A 23387-nucleotide genomic window follows, 5' to 3' on the forward strand; every position below is an offset into this window, starting at 1 on the left:
GAAAAATTGACGTAAAATTAAGCACTTAAGCTGTTTTATCTATTTTAATTATATGTTACTATATACGTTTTTGGAAAATACACAATTATGGAATTTACTTTACCATCATGCTTTTAAATAAAATATTAATTTGTTTCAATGGTGATAAGCACTTGTAATACAAGTATTATCATGTAAACCTGATAGCGATCGTTACTCATAGCAGGGAATATATCCGCCAACCCGCATTGGAGCAGCGTGGTGGATTACCTTCTCCTACATGGTAAAGAGGCCGATGCCCAGCAGTGGGATGTTACAAGCTGAGGCAATATATATAAGAATGATATATATATATATATATATATATATATTAACTGGACATAATTGTCAAAATTTGTTGTGTTTGAATATTATATAAGAATTATCTTATCTAATCTATATCTATATAATATCTTATAACAAATCTATAAAACTGGTTTTAGCATTACTGTAAATGCACTTGCTTTACCTTAGTCATGTCTGTTAATGTAAAAGCCACGACTAACAAACGAATCCGCTAAAAGCATTTACAATATAAAAGCATAACATCACTAACCCAGTATTGTGGAAGTATTACCAAGGGCTTTTGGAACACCAAGGTATAAAAGGCAAAATTTAACATTAAAAACAACCATTTATTTTTAGTCGCGTGCTATTTTTAAAATATTATTATCACTCGGTTTTTTTTTTACTTATTATTTTATGTTTCAATATAACAGTCAGTAAGTTATAATAATATTCCGTTATTTTATTTTTTATTTGTTGTTTGTAGAATTCTGAACAATCTGAAAAAGTTTTTTTTTTCGATATATTTTTGCGAAAATATTTTATATAGGTTTTTATATAAAATACGAATCAATTACGTATTAAAATTTACCAAAAATCGAGTACTTTTATTACTCAAAAAGAAAAAACAGTTCAAACTTTTTTTAATTAAATAGTTCGCTGCCACGATGATAAGGGATAAAATAACAGGACTTACCTTTTCCATGAAGCTGCTGCCTGTTCTCGGTCCCCTTAAGGCTCTCCGCTGTGTGTAACAGTTCGTCCAACTGAGGTTTCTTCTGCTCCAACTCTCTAAGAACACCCTGGGGAAACGACATGAAATTACTAATTATTTTGTATCGTTTGGACATCAAAACGTTATAGAAACCACCTTGTGTTTGATATTACTTATAAAAATATTTTAATCTCTACTTATAGTATACATAACTATAAACAAAATTGACTGCAAAAAAAAAATTTTTTTTGCGTCTTCGTTATTATTGGGACAAGAATTGTATTATCGAAAGTAACAAGAATCAATATGTTCACAAAAAAAAATGTGGCGGAATAAAATTCACCGGATCAGCTTCTTTTACCACAATTATTTTGTTAAATAAATGTACAACATACACGACATCAGATACTATTAGTTAGTAAGTTAAAATTAACACTGACATTATGAATTATAGATTTGAAATAAGACAAAAACTGTATCTGGGCGTAACATATTAATCGATAGAGCTTATTTGATTCCGGGCAAGCCGGCGTCCCGGGCATTATTTCTTAGAAGTGCTTTTTGACCGAATAAACTTAAATACTATATTGAATATCCATTATCACGCAAATTGTCACAAATGTTTAATAAACAACATTTATATTACGAATAGATAAGATTGGTTTGTTTGTATTTGATGTATATTTGAAATTATTAGGATCTCTTACCAGGTACTGACAAGGTTATCTGACATATATTTGTATCTAATAAATAAAAGTGTAAAACGTTTTGAAGTTACACTTTTTTGGCGCGTTAGAGTAAAATTATAAGAGTCAGTTTTTAAAATGCGCGCGCACACCGTCACTAAGAAAAGACACCCTGAAGTTAGCTAGTCAAAGAAGAAGTTAGCAGCTATTGTTATAGCAGTTAGCTAGCCATTGAAGTATAACTTCTTACGTGCGTAAAGGAGGAGGTTGTCAACTCGACTGTATTTTTTTAATGTGTGTATGTTACTTCAGAACTTTTGACCGTGTGGACCGATTTCGACATTTTTTTTTTTTTTATCGAAAGGTGGTGTATGACATTTGGTCCCATTTAAATTTATTCGAGATCTAACAACTACTTTTCGAGTTATATTTAATAATAGGTTTTTACTTGACGCTTTTTTCGTCGATCTGCGTTGTATTACTCGTCGATGTAATTGAAGTCGGTTTTTTTTTTCGTTTGCGAGTAAACACAATTATTTTTCTTTTAGCTTAGATAGATATTTCTATACGCAACGTTTAAGCACGAAAGGTTTATTTATCAGTTGAGGTGAAATAGGTCGTAAGAATTTATTTTAAATCCTGCTGTCAAATCATATCAGTAAATTACGTAAAAGATAAACTTTATCAGTAACAGGTCCTTATTTTTCTCCTAGCTGACACCACAGACGCTGTCCTGTCTTACGAATTGCCAAACGCGTGAATTTTAAGTAATCGTTTTTGATATTTTACCTTCACCTTTTTAACCTTTAAAAACACCTTATAAAAGATCACAGCTAAATAACACCTTTTTCAAGCAGTGCTGTGTTCCTGCTGGTGAGTAAAGTGACCAGAGCTCCTGGGGGAATTGGGTATGGGGTCGGCAACGCGCTTGCGATGCTTCTGGTGTTGCAGACGTCTATAAGCTACGGTAATCGCTTACCATCAGGTAAGCCGTACGCTTGTTTGCCGACCTAGTTGTATATAAAATAAAAATAAAAACAAATCTAATCAATCCAGTCGTCCAGCAACACACTTAGTGCTAAATATATCCAAAAATAGCTGAACAACCAATAACACATAAATTATATATCATTTTATAGATAAATGCTTACTCTACCGGCATCCACAACTAAAAAAAATATTATGTTTTTTTTTTTTTTATACAATGATAGGCTTGCGTTTGACCACTATTTCACCTGATGATAAGTGAAAATGCGGTCTAAGATGGAGCACGCTTACCTAGAAGTAACCTATTCACTCGCGACTTAAAGATCCCCAGGTTATAATTTTCCGGAAACACAGACGCTGTCGCTGTCGTTTTTGTAAATTGATTAATTATTAAAATTATATAGGTATATGACGGCTTTAATTTTGAAACACTGTCAACAAGATTGACGGTGGGTATTTTTTTAAACTTATTTAGTACGAATTATTCGCACGGGTGTTGCTAGTTATGACTTATTACTACAAAACACAAGCAACAAATGCCCATGCAAGCGAAAAGCGAATAAACGTCTAATGAATGAATAAAATGAAGCCATTTTGGAAACTGCACGATAAAGGCGATGTGGTTTTCTCTGCAACATTGCAAGCGCGGCGACACTAAGACACTTCATATTAAAATAGTTGCTGCGTAAGTTCAGGATGAATATTGGACTTATTTCAGTTGAAAAGGTGTATCGAAAGGATGTTAACTTGCTGATGTGAAAACTATGTGCTTTTAAAATTTTATATTTCTATCATTTGTATTTTCGTAACTTATAAATACCACTAGAAATTAAAATTATTTTTTAAATTAGGTATATTGTTGTTTTATCCAAGACTTTATAGAGAAAGCATTTTGCCCACCCGTGTCTCACAAAAATTTGATAAATAAGTTTATTGAATTAGCTTAGCTCGTCTAAAATTCTACCATCATAAGCAATTTAGAAAAAAAAAATTCAAGCTATTCCAATGCTTTCAAGACTCGTTGCCTCATATTCTCTTTGTAAATCAAACATCAAATCTTTTAAACATTTTTGAATATCATATCAAAAATTGACCGCTCCAGCGTGGATCGAATCTGCGTCTCCGACTGACCGTGTCGGCGCTCTAGCCAATAATTTTGTAACTAATTGTGTATTGTGTGTTATTGTGATATTTTACTAATAATTAATAATATTTATTAACTTGGATCTAAAGTAATTAAATTAATTTGGTATAGTACTAGCTTTCCACTCGCGGCTTTGCTCGCATTGATTACACGACTTTGGCTATTCCATTTTGTCCTGATACAATGCAGCCAATTTCTCTTAACCACAACGTATCGTCTAATATTTAACATAATATATCTCCTATTAAAAGAATTTTTAAAACCGATCCAGTAGTTTCTAGTCTTCTACAAACATTGAAATATATCCAAAAATATAAATATTTCAGCTTTATATTACTAGTATTGTAAGCAACTGTTAAAGTTGTCTCTAACATTAGTATTACAATACAAATAATATTGAGGTAATGGATATTAAATTACGAGAGAAGTGATTTGACTATACACAATCGATTTTGAATTATTTATTTACATCAGTCTAGATATAACAGCGGATTTCCAGAACACAAATCGATCAGAATTCCAATAATTACTTAGGTCAGTAATTCTGATTGTCTAGTGCTATACTCTCCCCCTTCCAAACCTAACCCCCTTATAATCCCGGAGGACTTCAAATTGTATCAATGATTTAGAACCATCAATCCTCGTCAAACGCGTCACGAGTAGTATAAAACTAGACGCCGAAAAGGCTTCGGGTAATGGACCTGGAAAATTGAATTTCATACAATCGATCAATTTCAATATTATTACACAACAGACTTTGTTGAAAGAATATTCAAATACAGAAAAATACACATCTCTACATATAATAAAATGGTAGGAAAGTCAAAACTGCACATTGAATATTTTTTTAAAAGAATACTTGGGGTGTGATCTACAATCAATACCGAAGCCAAAAATATAGTTTTTAGAATTTTTGTCTGTTTGTCTGTATGTATGTCCGAGATAAACTCAAAAAGTATACTGCAAGAATTTACTTCAAATTTGGCACGAATATTATTAAGATGTCGGGTCAACATATAGGCTACATATTATCACCTATGGGGAACAAGCAGTGAATCTTTATTTCTTCAACGCATTCTGTAACAACGTGTAATCTAACGAAGCATATTTGAATGTTGTTGTTATTATGTTAATAACCATGCTATAAGCCAGCTGTACACTATAAATAAAGACATTCTGTAGTATATTTAGTATCAGCATTGCAACCGTGCGAAGCCGGGGCGGGCCGCTAGTTTATGATTATTATTGTTTCTGTTTAGAAACACTATCTTTCAAGCAGGATACATAACTGGATATTTAATCATATAATATATTAAAACGTTCTAAGAGTAACTATTGATATATTCTACTTATCCATTTTCAATAGACATTCAAATCCGTATAAATGAGGTAGGGCACAGCAGGAATTTCCTGCTCAAAATATGGAGCAGCCCGACTGGGGTAGTATCTCGACCTTACAGAAGATCACAGCTAAATAATACTGCTTTGAAGCAGTATTGTGTTCCTGTTGGTGAGTAAGGTGACCAGAGCTCCTGGGGGGGGGGGGGATGAGTGGGTCGACAACGCGCTTGCGATGCTTCTGGTGTTGCAGGCGTTAATAAGCTACGGTAATCGCTTACCATCAGGTGAGCCGTACGCTTTGTTTGCCGAAATAGTGATATAAAAAAAAACCGTGGTAGGTATAAACGTGTTTTTGTATAATGAAACAACTTTTTCGGATTTTATCGCGGTTTATCAAGTATTTTAGATGCCCGACGTTTCGGATACTTTACAACAACCAGGGGAACCAACTTCACGGGAGGAGTCCTCCCAAAATGCTTAATAAACCGCGAGAAAATCCGAGAAAGTAGATATTCGCGTAAACATTATAAAACAATAAGTACTTTTGTATTTAACTTTAATGAAGATTTAATAGCCGCTCTAGTCTGAAGACAACTCAGAATAGTTGAGTTTCTAAGTTCTAATTTAATGAAAAAAATAATTCTGAAATAATTATGTATATTTGTCAATGCACAGAAGAGCACTGTAGCGGATTTATTTTCAACCCTTCTGCACTGTGAAATTGGGCCTTTACCGAGCAGAAACATGTTCTTGCTACATCACTTTAGTCCAGGGTCTTTATTCTCCTAAACTAACAATAGTTTAATTTAAAGGGTTGTTTAATTAAACTTTAAGTGTATGAGGCAGTTAAACTTAAATACTAGACCCCTTTTGCCCCGCTCTTAGTAATTGTAATATAAACTCTCGTGTTTTAATTTTTTTTTTTTGTTACTCATACTTTTTGACCTTAATTAAATATTATATTACGATTAAAAGAGTACGCTTGACCCAAAATAAGCGGGTAACGTTATAAGTACATGGAAACAAAAGCCAATTAAGACTACAGTAACGCTTATAAGATTACAGTATGCTTCATACATAATTTTGCATAAAATACATCTGCTCCGCGCGGTGACCGTGGCACGACTGATGCTTATTTAACATTTTACGATAAAAATGCGTACGAATAACGTACTAGCCGGCCGTTGCTTAGCAACCGCCCGGTAAGGCTTTCTTGTTTACACGCATGCGTCGACGGTGGTGGGGGTAATAGTGAAGACAAGTTTCCTTATCGATAATATATTAAAATGCGAATTCCATCATGAATATAAATTCAAAAATAAAGCTGTGATTTACGAAATATTTATACGGAGGCACACATATAGTAACATAAACAGAATTTTTGAAAATAGCGTAGCTATAACATCCTATGCGCCGCGTTGGCGCAGCGGTCACAGCCATGGATTGTACCCGTTGTGCTGGCGGTTACGGGTTCGATCCCCGCACATGACAAACATTTGTATTGGCCATACAGGTGTTTGCTGTGGTCTGGGTGTTTGTGCAGTCCTTGTGGGTCTCCCCACCGTGCCTCGGAGAGCACGTTAAGCCGTCGGTCCCGGTTGTTATCATATACACCTGATAGCGATCGTTACTCATAGTAGGAAATATATCCGCCAACCCGCATTGGAGCAGCGTGGTGGATTAAGCTCTGATCCTTCTCCTACATGGGGAAAGAGGCCTATGCCCAACAGTGGGATATTACAGGCTGAAGCGCAAAATAACATCCTAAATAATTTTACTCATTGCGTTCGTTGGTACCAAGCAAATGCTTACTTGCATTTTTGAAATGATTTAATTTAAATTATTTAAAGCATAGTAATAAAATATATTTATCTACGGCTTCAAAAATAATATGTCATGACCATATACATATATTACTACAAAGTAACACAAGCTAGATTCATAATTAATTTGATCATTATTATTTCTTTTTTCTTTTATTAGAACTATTTAGTAAAAAGTGTTTTTAAAAATTAACGGTTAAAATAGGGAATAAAATTTTACATATAACTGGTCAAAAAAGGCTATATTTTCAATTAATTCATATAATCTATACAAATAAATAAAACTGGAGTATCTGTTTGTAATATTTAAATAATCGCATTTTACTAAATGCATATAGATGTTATAGACGATACATTTACCAAAAGGATATTTGTTTTACAATTTTTGTCTGTCTGCCTGTCTGTCTGTCTGTTTGTTCCGGCTAATCTCTGACACGGCTGGACCAATTTTGACGAAACTTCACGGGCACGTTCATGTAATAAGCAGTAGCTTAGGCTATTTTTATTTTAGAAATTTATTTATTTTATAACTCTGCGAACTGAATAATTTTAACTTTTTTTGTCCAATTTCACGCGGATGAAGCAGCGGGCACAGCTAGTACAATAATAAGAAAACATTCAAAATCAAATATTCTTAAATGGGCAAATCTGTGTGATAAAGGTAGTCAAAAAAAGCATCGACTTTTGCCATCACTAAATTTGACGCATGCGCTTTTCACTAGTCTCACAGCTATATAAGCGATGTCTTATGTTACGCAGCACATAGTTTCTTAAGGTCTGGCCAGAACAAGAATATACAACAACACGACCAATTACCAAAATGACTATTTTCTTTTATTAATAGATGGTTACGTAAGTTTTCATGAAAATTATGCTCGAACTAAAATAGTTTACCTACCTTTTTTATGCATATTTATTAGACAACCAAAAAAATCAACATCAAGTAAATATTTATATGTAGTTAAGTATGATTTAATATGAAATAAGAAAAATAATGAAACAAAAACATCTTCCCTTTCGTCATTTTTACAAGAAACATTGGCTTCTAAGAAATCTTTTCATAGACGTATATAGTTATACAATTATGTAGTATGTTGCAATTCAGCCCGTCATTAGATGACACAACATGACTTAGGACACGCGCTCGTGTTTAACATCTCAAGCGTCGCGTAAAAGAAAAATATCAAAAGAAAAGCTACATTCAAAAGAAATCCAACGACATGTTTATCCACCTATCCTAAATAGGGCAGTGTGACGGATCAACTTACATAATACACAAATCAAAAATTACTATATTTAACTTTTTAATTGTCCACATCCGTTATAGTACGCATAAATTTTTTAACTTTTCTTGTCTCTACAGATTGCAATCGCTCTGAGATCATGGCATCAGTAATGTTATCTAAATATCAGGAATCTCAAACTAAAAATCGCAGTTTTTTTTTTCTAGATGAATTTTAGAAGGAATATAAAAAAGTGACTTCATGGCAAATCAATCAAACGTCTTGCACGTATTCCCACCACAAACAACCTTGGTTTGATATTAGCGTTGGTACTATTTTGGAGGTATTGAAAGATATTCTACCAGATGAATGAGTTAAAGACACCACCCAGCTGTGACTAAAACAGACACAAAATGATCTCTCAATTCTTCGTGATATCGATAAAATCATCTGAGCTAGGCTGGCAGCAATGAGCAGACAAAAATTTCAAGTACAACCTCAAAACATTAGCTCAACAAGCACGATCACATGCATAGGAGTATATTTCAAAAAATAATGCATATATATTATGTGTTATAGTTTATGCTGAAAATTACATTAGTTCATCATTACCATGTAAGCACGGAGGGTAGTTTTCAATTTAATTCGTTATTATATTTTGATCCTTATCTTTCTTATAATAAAGTTCAAAATTAAACAATTTTTAATTTTAACAAATTGTTCATAAACTTGAAAAGATCGCTAGTAATATTTTTAAAACGATAGTGCATTTTACTTTTATATCGAAAGGTAATAAGTAATCTATGAAACTCTATTTACAACTTTATTTCGTTAGATATAAGGGTTAGTATCGTGTGAGGGTAGAAGCAAATGCATGTGACAGGGCGACAATACAATGAGTAGTTTATGAATGAAAGTACGTGATCAAATCGCTGGGGTGGTTACATGCAATTGACACCCTAAAGTATTGAATTCGAATGGAAAGTTGATAGGATGTGATTAGGATTACATGTGTATTTTGATTTTCCGCAAAGGGGTAATGACATTGTATCAAGTATAATAATTAGTTAATTATTATATGGAGTAGGCTGTAAGTACCGTTGACGTGATTCTGTATCCATCGAATTATGTTCGCCCTTCACTTTTAACATCAATGTGTAAATATTGCTAAATATGGTTTATTTAAAAAAAAATAGACGAACAGAAATAATGAAATATTTTTGTATGAATTTCACTGTCAATTTACTACACAAAACGAGAATTTATTCAATTTTAAAACTTTTTTTACTTTCGATGCCACTAACACTGAAATGTAAAAATAGTTTAGCAAATAAGATGTTTCTTTTTTTACTATTTTATTTTTACAAAATCCAAAAAAAGTTCACAGCGTTTTGCCTCGTATGTACTTCAACTATCGAATTTCGTAAAATATTTTATATAACTGTGTATTATATACAGTAAAAACAAACCTTCCCTAGTACTGCGTTTAAGCATCTAAACACCAGTAGTCGCGCGTTTGATTCCCGTTCGGAAATGACTTTTCTAATTGTACAAATATTTGTTTTTGGTCTGGATGTCTGTGTCTGTGTGTTCCCTATAATGCCTCAGAGTTATAGACACCTCAAAATAGAGAATAAAAGTACTAAAACATAATAGAGATCCTCCAATCCTTTTCCTATATGGACAGGCTTAATTAATCAATCAAACACTCAACGTAATGACATTACACTATATACAGGTATATACTTAGTGTCCTGTTGTAATTCGCTTTTTGACTTATACACAGTTTAATTTATTTAGTAGACCGTGTATTGGAATATACATCAAATTATGATCGATTGAGAGCCGCGCTGAGGGGAAATAATTTACGTGATTCGAATGACAACTCGCCCTCAGACACGTACGAGCATCTCAATAACGTGCCCTAAAATAGGTTTTTTTTTTATTTTCACGTAACGTATGAAGGTAGAATTGCAATCGCAGTTTTTTTATCTCAGATTAATGTATAAATCAATATCAAAAATGCGTCGTACACCCAACGGTTAAAACGGTTTTCAAAGTATACCTATATATATATATATATATATATAGAAAGAGAAAATATGAAACATCATTTTTTTTTTAAGTTAAACATTTTATATGAACTTGGCAAATTTTTAGTAATTATTCTTAAACCATAGATCTACATACTATTAAGCTTTTAAAATCTAGACCGTCGCGAGTGAAGCCTCTCTAGAGTCTAATCTATACATATAATAAAATGGTAGGAAAGTCAAAACTGTACATTGAATATTTTTTTAAAAGAATACTTGGAGTGTGATCTACAATCGATACCGAAGTCAAAAATATAGTTTTTAATTTTTGTCTGTTTGTCTGTATGTATGTCCGGGATAAACTCAAAAAGTACTGCATGGATTTATTTCAAATTTGGCGCGCATTCTGTAACAACGTGTAATCTAACGAAGCATATTTGAATGTTGTTGTTATTATGTTAATAACCATGCTACAAGCCAGCTGCACACTATAAATAAAGACATTCTGTAGTTATTTAGTATCAGCATTGCAACCGTGCGAAGCCGGGGCGGGCCGCTAGTTACAAATAAAACCCGTGCAATCCATTTAGTTCCATTAAAGTTTCAATAAAGTTTATCGCATTTGTCGCTGACTTAAAACAACAGAATTTCAAACAAATGAGAAAATTATTACTAAAACTACTTCAAAGTAATATTTACAAGCCTATAGTGTCATAATTCTACTTCTGTTTTAACGCAAGTCTGCAATACCCCGCAACCCTTCATCAAAATAGCCCTTGCTGTGACAGATTATTTCAACGCAACGACACGGAATAAATACTTATTTTATTTACAATAGAGTTCCTTTTCCTATATCAAAGATTTCAGCGCTTTCGTGCAATGCGTGTTGGATGCACTATTATTTATCGATATTAGAGACGTTTAAGGAAAAATGGATTTTAAATTGTCGCAATAGGTTTTATATTCCTTTGAGAAGTTTGTGGTAAATTGAATTCTACGTTTTGTTCGGGCTCACGGTAACAAATGCCATTGATTTTGGATTAGGTAGAAAAATCGGTTTGATTGTATTTATTTAACGAGGATAGATGGCTGGATGGATGTTCTTTCTTGAATACTAAATCGTAGCTTAGACAATTCTTCTTAATTACTTAATCAAAATTAACGTTCACTGTTTACACTTACTAAAATTATTTGTATTATAATATATTAAAAACAAATTTATCGAAAGTAATAATAAGACAATATATAATAAAAAATCGGAGGATGTCACACCGAAGATAAGGCTCTTTCACTTAAGCCTATCGCAGTCCACTGCTAGATATAGGCCTGCACAAGTTCGCGCCAAAAATGACGTGAACTCATGTGTATTGCCCATAGTCACGCTGAGCAGGCGGGTTGGTGACCGCAGGGCTGGCTTTGTCGCACCGAAGATGCTGTTGCCCGTCTTCGGCCTGTGTATTTCAAAGCTAGCAGGTGGATGATTATCCCGCCATCGGTCGGCTTTTTGAGTTCCAAGGTGGCAGTGGAACTGTGTTATCCCTTAGTCGTCTTTTACGACACCCGCGGGAAGAGATGGGGTGGCTATATTCTTCATTGCCATAACCACACAGCACATAAGGGTCTTTAAGTAAACACAACAAGCTTTGAAGTAATTCCTCGTATTATACTGGCTACTAAAATTTAATTTGAATTTAAACGCATAATCTATCAAACCAAAGACGCGCGAACTATTTAATATGGAAACTTCAATACTCGCAAAGTTTTCGAAAATTCTCGAATTTTCTGCTCATTTCCATAAGAACCTTCTATAAACAACTATAACACTTACACTAATGATGAACAATATCAGTTAAGTTGATCCTATGCTGTAACGTAAAAAACATTTTTATAGTAATGATAATAATACATTCACAACGTCTTCGGTACGACAAAGCCAGTCCTGCGGTCACCAACCCGCCTGCCCAGCGTGGTGACTAAGGGTTTAACACATGAGTTCACACCATTTTTGGCGCGAACTTGTGGAGGCCTATGTCCAGCAGTGGACTGCTTTAGGCTGAAGTGAATAATAATAATAAATATCTACAACATACACACACAGTCGTCTGTTCCTAAAGAAAGCAACTTAATGCTTGTGTTATAGATAACACCCGACTGGTATAGCTACATATTTTTTATTTCGCTAAATATACACATGAATAATACATATATAAATAAGTATATATTATTACACCTAGACGAGGAGGAGAGGAAGCGAACCAACAACCCCCGGAGCAGAAAGCAGAGACATATATTTTTTTTCTATTCTCTTGAACAAAGTAACTAATTTATCTTTGTTATTCAATCAATATTTTTAAAAATAAATAACTATAGATACGGTATTAAGGATTTAAAGAGAATTTTCTCGAAACAAACTTAAAATTCATCGCTCGTTCTGAGCAAGCGAGAAATATTTTAAAATGACTCGTCGCTCCTTTGTGTTATCCCCAATGATCGGAATTCATGTTTTACGCTTCACTTTGAAGTTTTGTTTTTTAGATCTTATGAAAATTCACCGCGTACATTCAGGATCAGACAAACGTTCTGGTGTAGTGGCGACCTCTAGCCGGTCACGGGTTCGATTCACCCACCTCAGGAACACAACATTACTTAAGAGCAATTTGATTTGTCTGTTATCTTCTGTGATGTGAATTTAAAGTAAATACTTCGTAAGTAGAGGTAAGCTGTGTGGCTACAGCAATAAAAAATATCGCCACCCACCCCCCTCTTCCCGTAGGTGTCATAAGAGGCGACTAAGGGATAACACAGTTCCGCTACCACCTTGAACTTAAAAATCCGACCGATGGCGGGATAACTATCCAACTGCTGGCTTTGAAATACACAGGCCGAAGGCGGGCCGCAGCGTCTTCGGTGCGACAAAGCCCTGCGGTCACCAACCCGCCTGCCCAGCGTGATGACTAAGGGTAAAACACATTTGTTCACACCATTTTTGGCGCAAACTTATCCTACGTCCAACAGTGGACTGCGATAGGCTGAAGTGATGAAGTAGTAGTTCCCTAGATTCCTACCTCAATACTCTACTGCAGGTTATTGGGTAGTTTAGCATCCATGGGTAACAATAGTTACAAGTCCAGTTTCTATGTTCAAGCACACTTTGGATTGTGCACACGAACCATCATTGTCGAAATTGAACGGATAATGAAAAATATGGTTTTTTTTTAATATAAGAAATGGGCCAATAAAGTAGTAAAATTTTAACAACAAGAATTAGAAACTTACAAAGACAAAATACCCAAAGCAGTTACAAATATTTGTATATAGATTGTGTACATATCTAGTGCAAAGGATACGCGAAACCGCGAACTCGATAATTGAAGCTTTCGCACCATTTCTACATAATGCTTAGTAATAATTACCTAATACTAAGGAAATCATTCGACAAACCCGAACGTTAATAATCTAAATAGATAAGATGCTAATTACATTCGCTATTATTCTCACATATGAATAACAAGCTTCTAGTGCCACTAAAATGTAATCATACTAAGTAAACTAATATTACCAACAAACTTAATAAAACTAAGAACTTTGTACGTTTAAACGACAAGTGACTGGCGTTTACTCCTTAAAAACAATTACCGTATTATACAATAATTTTTATTTATTTTTCGTCACTTTTATGCATCACAGTTTCACACGACTTCAATGCCCATATTTTTTTCATACAATGGGCCATATGTCGTTTCTCACGATGTAAACTTCAACAAAATCCAAAAATATTCTTACAAAGGCGTAGCGATTAAGTTGTTGAAACAAAATCTGACGATATTATTCAATTATTAATTTTTAAAATCACTACTTGTTCCGTCAATCTTCCAAAGCTGAGAGAAAGATGCTACTAATAACGAAAATGTATTCCCATTATAAGTATAAATAGCACTATTTAACGGCCACAATTCAATAATCTAACTATCTTTGCTTTTGCTTACTAGCAATAAGTTTCAATTACACACACAAACACAACATACACAAATTCAAAGACATATAGAGTATTGAAACTGGCCGAAAATAATAATAGTTTAAAAACTATGCGAATCAATAAATAACAAGGTTTCGATTGAAAATTGAATCGTAAATGAAATGTCTCGGTACCTTTTGTTTGTCCAGCTGTTGCAGGATGTCGTCCACGTCGCCGACGGCGACCGGCTGCGCGCGCAGCATGTCAACCTCCACCGACAACCAGTCGCGGATCTGAAACAACCATTATACATGAGAAAATTAAATCATATTTTTTTATGGTGTTTGCAAGTGAGTTTTGTCAAGTCGAGTTCGTAAAGAGAGGGAGCATTCTGTTCCGGTTCCGGATGCTACAGGCTGAATCGTTGCACCACAGCGGATTTTCATCTGTCAAGTGTCTTTGATTACGAATGTGATCAACGTCGATAAATAACACAGCTATTAAAGTGTACTATGAAAAAAAATATTTGTCAGCTCACACAAGAAATAATTTGTTTTTGCTCGCAAACGAAAAATTAACCGACTTCAATTACATCGACGAGTAATACGACGCAGGTAGATGAAAAAATGGTCAAGTAAACAACAATTGAATTGAGAACCTCCTCCTTTTTTGGAAGTCGGTTAAAATTTAGATCTATCGTAGAAGTCTTACTACTATTTAATACTAAGATATTACTACTAGATAGTGATAGATTTCTTAAAAGTAGCCCAATTCTACCCTAGATTATTATAGTCTACTAACTACGTATTTCGATTTAAATAATGGACCTTGGAGTAGCAGTGCTAAAAAATTTTTAAATGAGATAACACCTCGCCTTATTGCCTCCACTGGTGACAAGAGGGCTGGTGAATTTTTTGCCCAGAGAATCGGCATAGCGATTCAACGGGGAAATGCTGCCAGCATCCTTGCACAATTCCACGCGGACATGATTTATACCAAAATTATCTGTAAATATTTAGTTCTAAGTTGTGAATTGTAAATATGTATAATATTTTGTATAAATAAAATTATGTATTTCATTTGGATAAACTATAGTTCAATATTACCGAACATACAATAAGACATTACGATATAATTATTAATACAACAACAAATAACTACGGTTATTATATTGTCGTTGACATGACAAGATTAAAGATGCTTACAAAGCCTAATATTAATTACAATGAGCACGTTATTTAGTCAGGGAACAATGAACTGAAACCACTACGGATAATATGGATCTCCGAATATCCAAAACAATCGGATATCCGAAATAAAAACCTATGCGTAACCGTAACTATACGATATTTATACTTATAAATACTTACGGATATGAGCAAATTTTCTTTCCATAAAAATTAAAATTAGGATAAAAGTAATTAAGACTTAACGACGACGGATTATTCTATCAATAAAAACTGGACACAAGCGAGAAAAATTAATTAAAACTGGTCTTGTATACTATTGTATAAACAATTTTTAAGCCATATCAACAAAAAAATCATTATATAGGACCAGTAGTGTAGTTACAAGGTTGATTAAGAGTTTCGGATATTTATAACGTTTTATTTATCTACGTAATGTTTTGTATATTTCTTTAAAACTTTGTACTATGTGGCTACGGTACTAAAGAATATGGCCACCCCCTCTCTTCCCGTGGGTGTCGTAAGAGACGACTGAGGGATAACACGGTTCCGCTACCACCTTGGAACTTAAAAAGCCGACCGGTGGCGGGATAACCATCCGACTGCTGGCTTTGAAATACACAGGCCGAAGACGGGCGGCAGCGTCTTCGGTGCGACAAAGCCAGTACTGCGGTCACCAACCCGCCTGCCCAGCGTGGTGACTATGGGCAAAACACATGAGTTCATGTTATTTTTGGCGTAAACTTGTTGAGGCCTATGTCCAGCAGTGGACTGTAATGATAATTTCTTTAAAAATGCTATGTTGTACATATGCCTTTATTTTAAATCTCTACATCGACGGGTGCAAAGTAAAAAGAGTTATATACAAAACAGCAACTTTTCAGGAGAGCGCAAAATAGGAAAAAGTGCTCCCATTTTGTCAATTTCAAACCAAATTTGTTGAAATTTTCATCACTGCTATATTTTTTAGAAAGACAAACAATTGTATTCATTCATTTCATCTAATTATGTTTAATTTACGAGATATTGCAGTTGTCTGCCTCTACATTGTGCTTAAAAATATGACAACTGAGTTAACTACCACTTGGTCGTTTCTACATAGGAATTAATAAATCTGGGTTTAATAAAGATGTTTCATATATTTATGAGTATGACTTTTCCAATTCCAAAAATTTCCAAAAACGTCTTTCCATGTCTATTGTGATCTATTCAAATGGTTTATTATTATGATAACACTTTCACACAAACCTTAATACGTAAAAAACCAAAACAAACAAACATTGTTGCCGGCCGGCGAAGCACATGACATCTGACTGATGACACAATAGGAATGAACGTGCGCCCCCCGTGCGGACTGCGTAAAAGCGGCCAGGTGGTAGTTGAACGCATGTACGTCGTGTAATTTTACAAAACAGCAGTAGTTGTCTTCTTTTACTTGACAAAAGTACACGAAATGAGGTGATATTTGTATTTTTTATTTTGCCATGTTGTAAAATATAAAGTTTTTAGTTAGTTACTGCAATAAAAAAAAAATCTCCAAAATTGTAGTTAACTTTTTTTACTTTGCACCCGTCGACATGTATCCCCGTATAAACATTTTTTAAGCACGGTTTATATCCCTGCGATAAAGCCATCACCAAAAAAACCTCCCGTGTCGGTTTTCACTAACAATATACGAAAACAATACGGGCCGCGGGACGATCCAAGGGCTTCGCGAGCAGTCATATGGGACCGCAGTAACCCGACCAGGATAGCCGCCATTCGGAATACTGATTTACAAACCTCATACTTTGTGAAAATACAAGGGAATGTAACATTCACAGAAACGTTGCGCCTTTAAGAAATATTACTTCCTTCGATTTGCGGTTTTGCCCGCTTAGTTATCCTTTACCGTGGGAATATCGGGATAAAAAGTAGCATGTGTAATATTTAAAAACCCCAGCTATCTACGTACCAAGTTTAATTTCAATCAGTTCAGTAGTTTTCGCATAAAAAGGTAACAAACTTAGATAGATTTATCACTTCTCACAAACTAGCTGCACCACGTGGTTTCACACGAGTAAAATCCGATCTCGTGGGAATGTCGGGATAAAAGTAGCCTATGTGTCATCCTAGATCTCCACTTATCTACGTACCAAGTTTTATTAAAATCGGTCCAGTAGTTTTTTCGTGACAGAGTAACAAACATATATACCTATAACCTTACAAACTTTTACATCTATAGTATTACTACAAATACATTTTAATACTGTCTCAAATACACTAGCGGTACATCGAACACTAAAAATTCATAAAGGTACAGATAGTAAAAATGCTTCCAAGAAAAATGACAAGAGGCGTCCTTATCACTGAACCAGCAATCTCTTCTGGGAAACTTTTAGTAAAGAAAATAATCAATGTTGTTAATAGAAATGTTGGAATCTTTTAATACAGTACTTTCTTTACTTTGACAGTAATAATAATAATAATAATAATAACAATAATATAAGCCTTCATTCAGAAAAACAGTTTCCATCAGACATACACTTTCCAATAAAGTTTAACTTAGCTGAGTCGTCGACGTCGACTACACGACATCTATCTGCCCTTTGGCAAAGGCCTCCTTCATTTCCTTCCACTCTGTTCTATTAAGTGCTCTTCTAGTCCATGTTTTCCCTGCTATATTTTTTATGTCATCTTTCCACCTCCGAAACTGTCTACCTCGATTTCTTTTCTCATTCCTCGGATACCAAAATATTGTGTTCTTATTCCATTTTTCGATTCCTCTTATTAGGTGACCAGTCCAGCTCTACTTTGACAATAAAAGAGTATAAATGTCTTAATCAAGTGAAATTTTCATTGCCAATATGAACAAAAAGCGTATATAATATAAATATTACAATTCTCGTTGCTGAAAAACGTTTATTATGTAGAAAAAAACAAGTAACATGAAAATATTATAAAATATTTACCATTACAAATAGTACTTATAAACATTAATGGTTAGTATACAAATACAACCTAAAATTACAAAGCGTTGGCGACCGCTGCGTGTCGTTCGATTGTGGTAATTGTATGTTATTAGACCTTATAGTACGGTAATCTAGTTACTTTTGGACGTTAAGTGTATGTTTAGTTGAAAACGAAATATTGCCAAGTGATGTTGCATTATTAATGTTCAAAAGAATAAAAAATTGATACTTTTTATATTTTAGATCGACTATATAAATCGATTATAATCGATCGATTTATATAAAAGTAAATTTTGAGACAGAATCTTATCTACATTAAGAAAATCTCTCTTTTTTTTTTTTGTTATCGCAGGGGAACCCATTTACGGGTGATATCCAGGACGCCCGGGTAGGCAATCCTAGACCATATGTCGGCTTCAGCACTTGAGGATGCAAGTACCGACCAAACCCCTGCGGGAGCCTTCAACCGCTTTAATTGGAGGGTCCCGGATCTGCAGGCAACAGGATCCCTCCAGCGACCGGCTGGCCTCGGCGAAAAGGCCAGACTTCTCCTCCATGGGGACTATCCGGCTCACCTCTGAATAATCCCGACGAAAAATCAAAAGAAAAAAAATCTCTCTACATTAAGAAGAGGCCTATTACCAGCAAGCTGTATTAATCAATCAATCACGTCCGATACACAGATCATCGCATATCAAAGATCTTCACTGTATATCATCATACGAAACAATTTAAAAACGCTGCGTTTCCGTACATTTTAAGTTCCTATATGTTTTCAATACTACGACAAAATGGTTTCATTGAAACTCGTCGGTCGTTTTGGACGAAGGTTGAACTATTCTATGGTGATATACATTAAAACCATATCGATTCGGTGTCCATTGTCGTAACGTCGCGTTGTCGTGTTCGATTTCATGTATCACATGAAAATTTTATTTGTTTGCGTTTAGTATTGACTGTGCGATGACTACTAATTGAATCGTGTGTATGTTACCTTACTACTGTTAATATATATATTTTTATATTGTATTGTCCATTGTATTAGCTTCAGTAAAAAAGATGTAAATAATAAATAAATATCTTATAAAATACACACACGGTCGTTTGTTCCTATGTTAAGCAACTTAATGCTTGTTACAGATAACAGCCGACTATTATAGTTAAATATTTTTTTATAAATATACATAGAAATAATACATAAATAAATATACACATTCCACCCAGACTCAGGTGCGAATCGAACCCGAAAACCGCGGAACAGAAAGCGTGGCCTATAAAACCTGCGCCACCGGGCTAGTCGATATATGTTATGATTTTTGTTGTATATATACATATTAACCACTATTTATTAAGTATTATGTGATATTGTATGTAAATAGAAATAAGGTAATTTTGATTATACATATATAACTTAAAGTCGTAAATTAATGTATTATAAAGCTTATTCGAGCTCAACCCTTGTCATGGAATTCTATCCTACCGGTGCCGTTCGTGTGAGGTTTTTTAAATAATAAATATAAAGTTAGAAACTAAATGCAATTCAAAATTATTTTCTTTCTTTCTTTTATTTCTAAGAAGGTGTTCAATGTAGACAATCTTGCCCACTGAGTACTCTATTAAATTAATTTCTTATTTTAGGGTTCTTACAGACACAACCTTGTACAGAAAAAGTTATTAAATAACATTTTGTTTCGATGACTTTGTTGACAGAGCTCATGATACCGTCAATCAAAGTCATAAGATTCGCTAATATTGTTTAATTTTCAAATCCTTATAATAAAATTAAAATAACAAATGCTAAGAAAACTCATTTTTACTTTTAACTTATTTTATACTATAATAGATATAGTCATCGCCAACTTGCATTGGAGCAGCGTGGTGGATTAAGCTCTGATCCTTCTTCTACATGGGGAAAGAGGGTTATACCCAGCAGTGGGATGATACAGGCTGAAGCGTAAGCGTAGATATCGTCATGCTTTAGACTTTGCAGATACATACACACAAAAGCATATATGTACTTATACTTACTGACATTGGGTCATTGTGTTTGATTACACGTTCTAATTTTATCTAGTTTTTTTGGTAATAAATAAACATATTTAAAGAAAAAACTGTCAACAATAGTGTTGGCTCAAAGTCGAGACGCGAATTAATATACTTTATCTCACGTGAATATTTATCTGGCTGTTAAAAATTTACTACGAGTTTTGTAATACAGGTACCTAGGTACAGTTCATTTTATATTGCAATGCAGCTTATTACAGCCGAAAAATGTTTACTAACCAGTCTAGACATTGTTAATATAAAATTGCAGACATGAAATTCTACGTTTTAAACCATTAAATTTCTGTACAACAGCGTTAATTATTATTTTTGATGCAAATATATATATAGTAAAATTTTCATCTCGCTCGCATTTCTTCAACTTGATTTACATATACTATTATTTTTCACTGAATTTTTTGTTCAAAAACAATAAAATATAGCCTATATCAGTCCTGAATAGTGTAGCTTTCTGTTGGTTAAAGAATTTTCATGATCGGATCAATATTTGCGAAGATTACCCCCTACAAACAAACAAAGTTGGAAACTTTACCTCTATATAATATTAATATTTATAGTTACACACAATCATATTTGCTATCAACTTTACAGGCCCGTTTCCACAGTTGTTGATAAAGATCATCTTGCACATAAGTTACGAATAGACTTTAACATCGTGAGGTAAAAATAGACCATTAACTATTTCAAATCAATTAATAAGCCAACATTTTTAAATTCACCGGTAGTAAGTAGCGAATAGGAATATCTTATAAATAAAGGGAAATTCGATGGTGTAAACTAGAACATCATAAATTTGATCATCACCATTTATCTGTTGGGTACCTATGTCAAATAGCAGTAACGGAAACCGGTAAAACAGGCTCTGAGCGTCTCAAACGCGATGTCTGCAAGCAGCCTATTACAATTATTCACTCAATTGGGTCGGATTACAGTTGTAGCTCCTTTAGCCAGCAGCCAAATATCTGTCCAATATTTTTTCAATTATTTTAGGATGTAATCCAATGGATAGACGAGTAGGTATACGTATTAAAGAATTTTATTTATTATTATAAAAAAAATAAGAGCTAAGAATAGCATTAGTTTAATTTGGTTCTGTATTTTTTGGCATTATTTGAAAAGGTTTTATTTATTACTTAATTAAGTAATGGCCACTAAAGATTTTTAACATGATTTTCTCAGTTTCCCCTATTAATTGTACTCTTTATTTAATACCAAAGCTAGTCACTTCATCCGCGTATAATTTAAACAACAGACCATCTTCTTATTAATTACAATCAAATCATTTTATTCATAACATAACAAAACGTTTAGTTAATTAAAGAATATATTTAATTTTCTTTCTTAAATAATACAAATAACACGTAAAAATTACTTACTTTCTCTATATACTCTATATCTCTATACTCTTATATACTGTACGAAAATAAAATCAAAGAGTCTTTAAAAATAATAATAATAACAACAACACAGTTTTCACTTTAATACACAAGTAAAATTCAAAAGATATTTCGTGAACATTTTCGTCCTCTTAAGATGAAATCTCGATGTATAAAATTTAATGTTTTCATATACTCCACAAGCCTAACTGTGCGGAAGAGATATACTCGACGACAGATAGACCTTCCTTAGATGGTACGTTATGATATGTCACTTATTACTTCCTTACTTACGACCATTTTATGAAAAGCTATCATATCGTCATATAACCGCTGTAATGTTGGCAATAATGTCAAAAATAGCAATTGTAACTGTGTGTAATTGCTTATCGCTCGCTTATTGTCAAAAACCGCTGTAATGTTGGCAATAATGTCAAAAATAGCAATTGTAACTGTGTGTAATTGCTTATCGCTCGCTTATTGTCAAAAACATTTACGTAACTATCATCTAAGTACACATATATTATGGATAACAATATTGTATTTCACCAATTTTACAATTGCTTTTTATTATAATGAACTTTTTCAGAATTTATCGCAATTTATTAGGCATTTTAGATGCCCGACGTTTCGGATACTTTACACTTTACAACAACCATGGTTACGGGAGGTCAGTCCTCCATCGGGCATCAAAAAAACTTTATCAACCGCGATAAAATCCGAAAAAGTTGTTTCATTATAATGAGTGAAATTCGCGTAAACATTAGAAAAAAATTGCTTTTAAATTTATATCTGACAACAGTTATCACAAAGTTTTTGCTTCTACTTTGTTTAATGTATTAATATAATCTTCTTCTACATGGAGAAATATTTTCTTTTATTAAATATGTCTATGCCCAGCAGTGCGATGTTACATACAGGCTGAATCATTCAAGCAATCTTTAGTTGGGTAAAAGAATTAATGATACTTTGACAATCTACTTTCTAATCCCTTTAGAGGCTTTGAGGATCATGTTTCATTTTATATTTACAGATTAAAATATAAGATATTTATATGTGCTTAATAAGTAAATGAATAATACAATATAATACATACCTGAAGCACGCTAGTGTCGAAGTGCGCAAGCAGCGCCGCGGGCGAGTCCTGCGCCGAACGACGCCGTGACCCGACCCGCGCGCTCCACTCTGCAACAAGACAAAAACATAACATTATTACAATATTATTGTATAATGTCTTCAAATATTAATTGTCAGGAATATCTCAAAAATTACACGGCAGATCTTGTTTAAATTAAAAAGGAACCACGTGATACAAACACCAATTTTCGAATACGAAGAGAATAATCAATATCGATCGATCGGTCGATAAAAAAATAGTCCAATCGGGAACCTCTTCCTTTTTTAAAGTCAGATAAAACTTCTTTGTAAGCAAAATGAATAGTTTTTTTTTTTTTTTTTAAGTTTAGGGCCAGGCCTCGTACCAAATAAATAAATAAAGACATCAGTCTGTAACCCACAAAAGTACATCAAACAAACGTATTGTTGAATATTAATAAATGGATCAATCAAAATTTCTTTATTCAAGCTGCAAAAAAACTT

The 23387-nt window shown here is 33.6% G+C and overlaps 1 protein-coding gene across 1 annotated transcript; it reads right to left on the minus strand.

Annotated features, from left to right (window-relative positions):
* Positions 1-833: 833 nt before the first annotated feature.
* LOC123664018 (dystrophin, isoforms A/C/F/G/H-like) lies at positions 834-23196 on the minus strand. The gene is made up of 3 exons (XM_045598648.1): positions 22885-23196; positions 14405-14503; positions 834-1106 (listed from the first exon to the last, which is right to left on the minus strand). The coding sequence occupies exons 1-3, from the start codon at positions 22996-22998 to the stop codon at positions 948-950; spliced, it is 372 nt and encodes a 123-aa protein (XP_045454604.1). The 5' UTR covers positions 22999-23196; the 3' UTR covers positions 834-947.
* Positions 23197-23387: the final 191 nt, after the last annotated feature.

This window comes from Melitaea cinxia, chromosome 21, assembly GCF_905220565.1.
Source record: "Melitaea cinxia chromosome 21, ilMelCinx1.1, whole genome shotgun sequence".
Taxonomy (NCBI): domain Eukaryota; kingdom Metazoa; phylum Arthropoda; class Insecta; order Lepidoptera; family Nymphalidae; genus Melitaea; species Melitaea cinxia.